The sequence below is a fragment of the Bison bison genome, unplaced genomic scaffold, assembly GCF_000754665.1.
Source record: "Bison bison bison isolate TAMUID 2011002044 unplaced genomic scaffold, Bison_UMD1.0 scf7180017864503, whole genome shotgun sequence".
NCBI classification, from domain to species: domain Eukaryota; kingdom Metazoa; phylum Chordata; class Mammalia; order Artiodactyla; family Bovidae; genus Bison; species Bison bison.
In genome coordinates this window covers 6,712,870-6,723,293 of record NW_011495061.1, presented here as the reverse complement: position 1 = coordinate 6,723,293, position 10,424 = coordinate 6,712,870, and the positions used below count along the sequence as shown (strand labels likewise).

Here is a 10,424-nt window from a genome sequence, read left to right as displayed (position 1 = left end):
TTGGAAAAGACCCTGATGCTGGGAGGGATTGGGGGCAGGAGGAGAAGGGGACGACAGAGGATGAGATGGCTGGATGGCATCACCGAGTCGATGCACATGAATTTGGGTGAACTCCAGGTGTTGGTGATGGACAGCGAGGCCTGGCGTGCAGCGATTCATGGGGTTGCAAAGAGTCGGACACGACTGAGCGACTGAACTGAACTTAACTGAACTAAAGTGCCCTAGCTTCCAGCAGCATTATCTACGTTCTAATATTTTCAAATCTCACTTTAGTTTATGAAATGTGAGAATGAATGAAACAGGTATAAAATATAATAATATATTTATGAAATAAGCATGGTATTAACTTAGTCTTTTTAGGATATAGAACATAGGAATATATACGTATTTCACTTTCATACATTTTCTATTCTAGAACAGCTTGTGACAGCCTTTCTCAGCATATGTTTCATAGGGCACTAGGTCCCCTAGATGCTTTTAATAAGGCATCCAGTAAGTTGGAGAAATAATTCATATCATCTTTGCTTGACATTGCACAAGCGAGATTTGCCTATCAGTCTGAAAATTCCTTCAGTGAGGAAACCTTTTTAACTTGGCTTTAATTTATTGTTTCCAAAATTTTTGATTAGGATACCTTTTTACCTAAGCAATATCTGTTAGCTTCCAGCAGAAAACACTTTGGAAAATGCTGCCTTATAAGTATATATGTTTAAAAAACTTATGGATTGTGTGCTTCTTAAAAATAGGGAGCTTTCTGGATGAATATATAGAGACCTGCAAATGAATTTGCCCTACTTTTGGAATAGTGGCGGGTCCAGGAGCTGTTGAAGGGGAAAATATCGGTATTTTGTTTGCTAGAGGTAAACTGCATTCTGAACTGAAGACTAGTGGCCCAGTTGTCTGAAGCTTTGAAATCCTAAGATGTGTTTGTCTCATGTAGTCATTATTTTTCAGACCAATGCAAGAATAAATTAGGTTTTGTCATATAGACGTGTCAAGATAATTAAGGGACTGTTAGGCAAGAAATGAAGTTTTCAGGGCGGAATTGTAGACCTTACAGAATTTTGCAACTACTCCTACTCCCTTATTTCCAATTTTGGAAGATCTTGAAGTCCTCAAATTGCTTAGCTGTGGCAAATCTATATAATGGTGTACTGTAATAAATTGCTTTTCAAAAAGGAAATGTGAAACTGGAAAATTTTTACTTGCATAATTCCTTTCACAATTAAAAAATGTTTAATTGGCAAATAACTGCTTTAAAAATATGTTTGCTTTTCTGCCATACAACAATGTGAATGAACTGTAAGTATACATATGTCACTCTCTTTTGAACTCCCTCCCATCCCCTACCCCCCTACTCCATCCTACTCCTCTAGGTTGTTACAGAGCACTGGGTTGAGCTCCCTGTGTTATATAGCAACTTCCCACTTCATATATTAATGTGTATGTTTCAGTGTTACTCTCACAATTTATCCCGCTGTGTCCTTCATCCTCCTTTTAAAATTGAGTGTTTAAAGAAATTTTGTAGGGAGAATTAGTAGGAACTCCCTGGTGACTCAGACAGTAAAGAATCTGCCTGCAATGCCGGAGACCTGGGTTCAGTCCCTGGGTTGGGAAGATCTCCTGGAGAAAGGAAAGACAACCCATTCTAGTATTCTTGCCTGGAGAATTTCATGGACAAAGGAGCTTGGCAAGCTTCAGTCCATGGGGTCATAAAGAGTTGGACATGACTGAGCGGACTGAGTGACTAACACACACACACAGTATGAAACAGTGTTGCTGAAAATGAGCTTAGCACAGATGATATTGGATGCAGTTAGTCTTTTCAGAATAGAAGAGACAGGAGTCAAGCATCAGGTGTAGAGCAGAGATGAGAATGAAGTATTCTACCTGGGTGATAAGATAAGCTTCTTACAGATTGTGCCTATCTGCTATATGCAGTCATTCCATAAAATCAGTATTCTAATAATTTTTAGCATTTTTCCCTGAGGATATGTTTGAAAGGCAGTAGTTCTTTTAGGGCAGATTGCTATGATGGGTACTAATTTATCCCATACTATTGAGGCATGAAGAGTTTGAGAGCTGCATAGAATGGAAACTACATGGAAGCTGGGAATGCCGCTAGTAGATGTGGTCCACAGTAATAATAGGTAGGAAAAAATACCAGTCAGTGGGCAAGTTGTGGCACATGCTTACACTAAATATAAGATAAAATCACTTTATATGTCAATGTGAGGCAGTTCAGTAAACAGAATTTAAGGTAAATTTGTATCTATTGCTGATGTGCTCAGTCGTGACAGACTCTTTGTGACCCCATTGACTGTAGCCCGCCATGGTCCTCTGTCCATGGAATTTTCCAGGCAAGAATACTGGAGTGGGTTGCCATTTCCTTCTCCATGTGTCTTTATTGCTGCTGCTGCTAAGTCACTTCAGTTGTGTCCGACTCATAGATGGCAGCCCACCAGGCTCCCCCATCCCTGGGATTCTCCAGGCAAGAACACTGGAGTGGGTTGCCATAGCCTTCTCCAATGCATGAAAGTGAAAGTCGTGTCCGACCCTCAGCAACCCCATGGATTGCAGCCTACCAGGCTCCTCCGTCCATGGGATTTTCCAGGCAAGAGTACTTTGGGACCTACTAAAACCAAGGAATAATCTTAGCTTGGAAGAAGTCTTGTAAGTTTTGTTCAAATGAGATTCAGTATGTGAAAATGCTTTATACTATAAAATGTTAAATTTCTAACCATTATTATAATGTCTATTACATTTGTATTCCTGTGTTTTTAATTTCCTGCTTATTACGTTTCTCACATCTTTTCAATATGTGAAAATTTGTCATTGTAAAACACATAACAGAGTTAGTATCACTACATAATTATTACACAAAATATATTCTAACAGCTATAAAAAACAGCACTATTCTTTTACATGATAAATTACTTATAGAAAAAGTTAACCAAAATCGCAACACTACTGTTTATTGGAATCAGACTTGTTATAAACAACAATTTAAAAAAAAATCACAGCAGTGCATTTTGCTTTGAAAAAAGGAATATGAATTTTCTCTAAACTTGGGACATTGTATTCTTATAGAAGAGCTATTGGAATGAAGAATAGCAGCATCTTATGATTCACAGCACATTTACAAAGTAAAGGTCAAAATCTATAATAGTGATGTAAAGAAAATGGAATTGTTTTTATTTAGTATTGATTCATGTCAGACCTTTTTTCTTTCTTGTTAATAATTATTCCACTTAGTGAATATTTAATTAAAGGAAATGACCAATGCATTCTATTTTATGTTTAGTTTAACATAGGTTATTGGTCATTTATATGAAATGGTTATGTGCTTACTCAAGCTGACTTCTAATGGTACTCTGGGGCATGTATCACAATCTCATAAAAATGTGGATAACTTTATCTCTTTCAGGAATTTCAGTCATTTTTTTGTCATGCAAGGACAAATTTTGTTAGTAATCCATAAAAAAGATGATTCATTAAGTGTGGAAATCTTTGGTAAATTCATTTTCATCACATTTTTATTATTTCTAAGAATTCCAGAACCACCCAACCTAATTTTAGCTTTTGCTTTGTAACAAATGAAAATCTTTCAAGAGCATATGGATCTTATCATACATAATAAAAAGTAAACAGATATTTCCCTTTGGATATGTACATTCCATAGACATCTAATACTTGGTCATATGTCACTGTATAGAAGCTATATGGGCTCCAAAGAAGATAGAAAATATTAATACGGTTCTTGGCCTCCTTGAGTAGAGGTGAAAAACTTTCCTTGGTAAAATAAGAAAATTTTAAATTTTATGTAAGCAAATTCATTCCTGCATGAATGCAGTGAATAAATATTATATAAATATCAACTGTGTGCCCACCTCTTGTTTTAGAAACTGGGAAATCAACAGTGAACAAAACAGAAATCCTGGTTCTTCATAGAGTACATTCTAGTTGAGGCAAAAACCAGAAAACAATATAAGTGGAATGTTGGATGGTAACAAGTGCCATGGAGAAAAATAAAATAAGCAAAGGGGACATAAGTGGGGTTAGGATATTGCAGTTTCAAGTAGGATACCAGCAAAGCCTTAATAGAGCAGAAGTTTGCTTGAATGGGAGGATGAGGGAGATGAGGGAATTATTTATTGTTTCTATTCCAGGTAAAGGAATAATAAAGTGTTTGAGACCTTTACCTGGGAACATGTCCAGCACATTTGAGGAGCAGCAAGGAAGCAAAGTAGGGCTAAAGAGGAATGGAGGAGACAAAAGGGAGCTGATCGAATAACCCAGAAAAGAGACGATCGTGGCTCACAGCCCTGTGGTAGCAGTGGAGGGGGTGAGAAATCGGGACTGCTACCAAGGTTATGAAAGAGAGAGGAATCAGCACTTTTGATTTGCTAAATGGGAGGATAGAATTTCCTTTAACTGAGATAAGAGATTACTGAAGGAGGAGTGGAGTTTGGGAAAAAAGATTGGAGCTATATTTTTGTCTTATTTGAGATACCTATTTGTCATCTAAGTGGAGAGGTCAAGCAGGCAGTTGAATCAGCATTTTGTGGCGTTTAGGGGAGAGGCTTAGCAGGAGAAATAAGTATGAACAGGTATGTGCAATGTTGATAAATGCTAAGAATTAACAGTTGGAGAAAAAAATCAGTGAAAGAAAGCCTTTGAGAAGCAAGATAAAGTCTAAGCTCCTGGACCTTTGATTAGTGGAAAGGAAAGAGAAAAGGATTCTAGTCAGGGAAAATGCCCTAGCATTATCATTTGGAAATAAATTTGAATATTTTTCTATCTTGGTTTTTTCTTTTCTCTTCAAAGTTTTATAGTGCATCATATAGTGTTATGGAGCACTTATGAATTTGAATAAGTTGCTTATGAGTGAGAAGACTATTTTTCTTTCGATATATTTAGTTTAATTTTGGTTGCCCTGGGTCTTTGTTGCTGTGCACAGGCTTTCTCCAGTTGCAGAGAGTGGGAGCTACTCTCTAGTTGCGGTGCACAGGCATCAACCCTTCTTATTGAGTCACTTCTCTTGTGGAGCATGGGCTCTAGAGCATGCAGGGCTTAGTAGTTGCAGCTCATGGGCTCCAGAGTGCAGACTCAGTAGTCAGTGGGCATGGCCTTAGTTGCTCCGCAGCATTATGAGATCTTCCTGAACCAGGGATGGAACCCGTGTCCCCTGCATTGCAAGGTGGATTCTTAACCACTGGAACATTAGGGAAGCCCCAGAATAATACTTTCCAAGTTTATTACATTAACCAGTATTTAATCACTCAATATTTAGGGTTTAAAAAAAATTCTAGATATTTTTATTGTGCTAATAAAATAGGCGTGACATAAGCTTTACACTTCAACTATTTTTAACTTTACAGCTCAGTGACAACTAGGTACATTCTGAAACTTAGTTATGTATATAAAAATGTCCTCTGTTTTTAAAAAAATCAACATTGTTGCTCCTGAGAAAAAAGAATTTAGAGCTGTTTGGGCTTTACTTCTAAGAGCATTCTGCAAGATAATCCTAAATGATTATCTCTTTTGCTTGAAAGACTGGGAGAAGTCCAAAAAACAAAACTAAAAAATAGTGCCTTACTTCTAAAACAGATTTCTTTTTCTTGTCTTAGAAACTGAATTTCCATTAAGTGTCATTTGTATTTGTCTAGTCAGTGATGAATTGTGTTTTATTTACCTTTTGTTACTGGTACCTCACATAGAAACCAAATGTTCAAATAAAATTGTGCCATATATCTGGAGCTTAAGGATTCTCAGAAATGTAATGAGTATGCCCTGCTTCATAATTTCTTTGCCTACTTGCTTCTTAGATTCCTCTCAAAGTATGTTCTTTGTTTTTAGTTTGAGTTTTGTAAATTATATTTTGAAATTAATTTTGGATTTCATAAATTACGTGGAAGTGTGTGATATGGCTACATTTTGTCAGTTATAAACCTAAGAAATTGTCTGTCTGTTGATTACAGTGTCTCTCTTTTTAGGGAACAAAGAAGGAAGAGACTGAAGGTGAAGTGGAAGTGTCTGGTTTGATTCAGCCTGCGGAAGTGTTTGCTCCCAAAAGCCTGGTGTTGGTATCCAGATTAGATTATCCAGAAATTTTTAGGGTAAAGAACTCATAGTTGTTATTGATTTGTATCATTGTATAAATCTATTCTGAGTGAACCATGGTAACAAGTTTTTTTGTACCTAAAATATCTTTAAATTGATTGGGAATTCATCAATAAAATAAAATTACTGTGAACAGAAGAAATGAATTTCATGTTGGATGAAATAAATACCCGAATAAGTTAGTATAACTATTTAAACTTCTAAGGATGTTTAAAATATCCTTATATTTAAGGATGTTTAATTTGTTTTAAAATAGGTCTCATCTTTACTGACTCCAAAATTTATGAATCCTAAAGAAATCATTTGATTACTTGTATCAAGCTTAAAATGCATTAGTAATATAACAACTTAGTGTGTTTTTACTGATCTTTTTAGGAGTCCAGGTGAAAGGAAATAGGATGAGTATTTGTGATTTCAAATAGTTGTGATCATACTGCTACCAACATAGCTTTAAAATATTGTTTACTTCCAGATATTTTACTTTTTAGATAGTTAGAATTTTCAAATATAGAAAAAAAATTACTGTAGTTATAAATACATTTGAAAGGGAAGAGGGCTTATTTTTCTTACTTCAATTGTTATCTTTAATATTAGTTATGTTGACCATTGTCTAGAAATCACAGATTTTCTTTAGAAAGTATAAATTACACCTTAAAATCTCTCAAGGACTTGAGAAATTAATGCGTAATTTCTGGAAAACTTTTCTGTATAGTTGAGATTATATATATTCTTAGTGTCAAGATTTCAATGACAATTGGTAAGTCCTAACAGATATTAGTTTTTTAATTATAAATTTTAATAAACTGGAAGATTCATATGATTCCATTTTGTCCTCCATTTTACCACCTACCTTCTTCTGAGCTTAAAGTGTTAATCATATATTCTCTATTTTGCTGTTCTTTATAATAATTCACATAAGTTAAATTTTTCTGTAAAATAAATGTTCTGAATTATTGATAATCACAAAATAAGGTAAAATTTCTAAATTTTTTTCTTGAAAATTGGAGTTTTGCAAAATAAGTTGAAACAAAAAGAGTTTTAAGCCTTACAAATTTGCTAGAGTGGTTATCTGAACACAAACACCTGTTTTACAAATTATGTACTTCTGTTTTTTATAAACTCATCTTAGAAGCTCATTTAGAGCTTCTGGTTCTGGAGGAAAATTTAATAAACTTAATAACATTTGCTGCTTAAAATTTATTCCATGGTCACTGTAGAATATACTACATTCAAAGAGAAACTTTCCTGGGAGCAGATGTCACAATTTATTTTTAGTGCTTGCTTTTTCCATTAAATAACTACATGCATCTTTTGTTTTCAGGCTTGCCTGGGTTTGATCTACACTGTATATGTGGACAGTCTGAATGTCTCCTTGGAAAGTCTCATTGCAAACTTGTGTGCGTGTCTTGTCCCAGCGGCTGGAGGGTCTCAGGTAAACAGAATAAAAAAGAAGATGAAGAGGGCCTGCTTCTCTTCTCCTCTCCTCCAGTTAATTTAATTTATGAAGAAAAGGAAAAAAACGAATTCTTTAAATATTTTCTTTTTAAAGTGGGTCTTAGGGGACTTCCCTGGCAGTCCAGTGGTTAAGACTCCGCCCTTGCAATGCAGGGGGCGAGAGTTCAATCCTTGGGAAAAAAAAAAAGGTCTTAGTTTAGTTAAGCATTGTCCCTGTGGTCTTCCTTCTAGAAACACAAGATTCCATTCTTTTCTTAGGTCATGGGGTTAATTTTAACACAGGGTTCACCTTTCACATTGCATAGTTAGAAGTTATATTCTGTGTAACTTGAAATCTAGCTTACATTTTCTTGGGAATGCACTTTTTAAAATTGAATTTCAGATGTGTTCTTTATACCATGCTTATTCCTCTATATGATTACACCTCATTAAAATTTTTTTCAGTGACACAAATTCAGAGATAACATTAAGAAAACTGTCAGTATAATTTTTTGTAGCATTGTAACTACCGCTGGATAGGTTAATTCATTTCTTCATCTCCTTGGATAAAATCACTTACATGTGGTCCTGAAAACCATTTTGTGTGTTGTGTGTAATGTTTAGTAGAATAGCTTGCACTTAAGCTTCAGGAGAAGAGGGCTTATTTTTCTCATCTCAGTTGTCTGCCTTTAATAATAATAATGATGATATTGACCATTGTCCAAAATCACAGATCTTCTTTGGAAAGTATAATCTATACCTTAAAGAATTTCATCATACGTAGATTGAGCACATGAGGACATTAAACTCTTACACTGAAGTAAAGCTTTCCCAAAGTGACATGTCTTTCATCTTCTCTGTGTCTTGAAATTTTTATCTTCTTCTCTGAAGTAGAAAAATGAGAACCTCAGCTTCTAAGACTAAATGTTCCTAGGTAACTTAAAAAAACTACTTAAGTCCTAAAATTGATTAGTTGACCACTTACTATGCTTATTCTTATGAAATATCAATATCAAGGGAAAGAACAGCCCTCTAAAAATTACATTTTTTAAACTCTGATCGATTAAAAAAAAGTCTGATAGAGATGTTACTTATGGTAAAATTGACAACTTTTTCCCTTGCCCTTTGCCTTTTTAACTATCTACTATCTTTCCTAATGCCTTTTGGTTACTCTTAAGCTTATTTTCCTTCTGTGCTCCCCTCCCTCACTCTCCTGTTTGTACTCCAAGGGCAGAATATGAAATGTGAGTTTAGTCACAACTGAACCTACACTGTAAAGCAGATGAGTTACTTTATGAGACTTTATTATGATGAAATTTTTGTTGACACGATTTTATGTATTTTTAAATTTAAAAAGGATTATTATTGTGACTATTAGAAGTTTTTAAATTATGTGTTTCATATTACATTTTATTTTTCCAGTTTTATTCACATGTAACTGGCATATAAATGTTAGCTTTAATATTTTATTATTTTTAAGTTACATGTTACTTTCACTGATTTGTGTGTTTCATTATTACTAAATTTTCACCTTCCAACTACTGAATTTTCTTGTATCATATTCATTTGGGCACAAAGTAGCTTTAGTGTTTTGAGCTGCCTTGTTGCCCTTCGCATCTGTTAGTTGGGTCTTATAAGACCATCATCTGCTCTCAATTTGAACTTCAAAGAGATTTTTTTTATCTTGAGAAAATGTGTGAAAAGAAATCATTTGTTGTGTGTATATCTTTTCCGCCCAATCTGCAGAAGCTGTTTTCCTTGGGTGCAGGAGACAGACAGCTGATCCAGACTCCCTTGCATGACAGTCTTCCTGTCACAGGAACTAGTGTGGCTCTCCTGTTCCAGCAGTTAGGTATGTCTTGTTCTCCATTTTTCAGTGTTTTTCTAAAAGCTTCTGAAAACAAGATTAAGTTTTAAGCCATCACCCGACATGAACCAGGACAATAAAAAGTAAACCATTAAATAACATATATAAAATACATAATTATATGGGTTCTAATCCCAACTAGTACTCATTGTTTTTAACCTCGGCTCCTTTTGCTCTGTAGTCACTTAGGCTTTTAGAAGGAAAACATACTTTCTCTGTGCTGTAAAACACGAATAGGTAGTATGTTTTGTTTTTCCTTAGAAGATAAAACTAAAAGAATCCCTTCCTTTTCATTTCACCACCTGTAACAGGACTTCATCTCTAATTTTCTGGCAATGGCTTGGGTGAAGAATTAGAGGGAGGACACGAGAAAGTGCCCTCTGTACATTGGACAGCTCATACTTCATTAAAGGAGTAATGTAACTTAGAGTATATTTCAGATCAGTGCTGCCAGAGATTGTCACTTACTTTATCTCTTCAGTCAGTTCAGTCACTCAGTCGTGTCTGACTCTTTGCGACCCCATGAACCGAAGCATGCCAGGCCTCCCTGTCCATCACTAACTCCCAGAATCCACCCAAACCCATGTCCATCGAGTCAATGATGCCATCCAAACATCTCATACTCTGTCCCCTCCTGCCAAAATCTTTCCCAGCATCAGGATCTTTTCCAGTGAGTCAGTTCTTCACATCAGGTGGCCAGAGTATTGGAGTTTCAGCTTCAACATCAGTCCTTCCAATGAACACCCAGGACTGATCTCCTTTAGGATGGACTGGTTGGGTCTCCTTGCAGTCCAAGGGACTCTCAAGAGTCTTCTCCAGCACCACAGTTCAAAAGCATCAGTTCTTCGGCCCTCAGCTTTCTTTATAGTCCAACTCTCATATCCATACATGACCACAGGAAAAACCATAGCCTTGACTAGACGGACCTTTGTTGACAAACTAATGTCTCTGCTTTTTAACATGCTATCTAGGTTGGTCATAACTTTCCTTCCAAGGAGTA

General features: G+C 35.6%; 1 protein-coding gene across 1 annotated transcript in view; it reads left to right on the top strand.

Annotated features, from left to right (window-relative positions):
* SBF2 (SET binding factor 2) overlaps nucleotides 1–10,424 on the top strand; it is a 502,701-nt gene that overhangs the window by 231,219 nt on the left and 261,058 nt on the right. Inside the window, exons 4-6 of the mRNA XM_010829324.1 lie at nucleotides 5,997–6,119; nucleotides 7,445–7,555; nucleotides 9,304–9,409. Coding sequence (XP_010827626.1) covers nucleotides 5,997–6,119; nucleotides 7,445–7,555; nucleotides 9,304–9,409 — 340 coding nt within the window. The remainder of the gene's footprint in view (nucleotides 1–5,996; nucleotides 6,120–7,444; nucleotides 7,556–9,303; nucleotides 9,410–10,424) is intronic.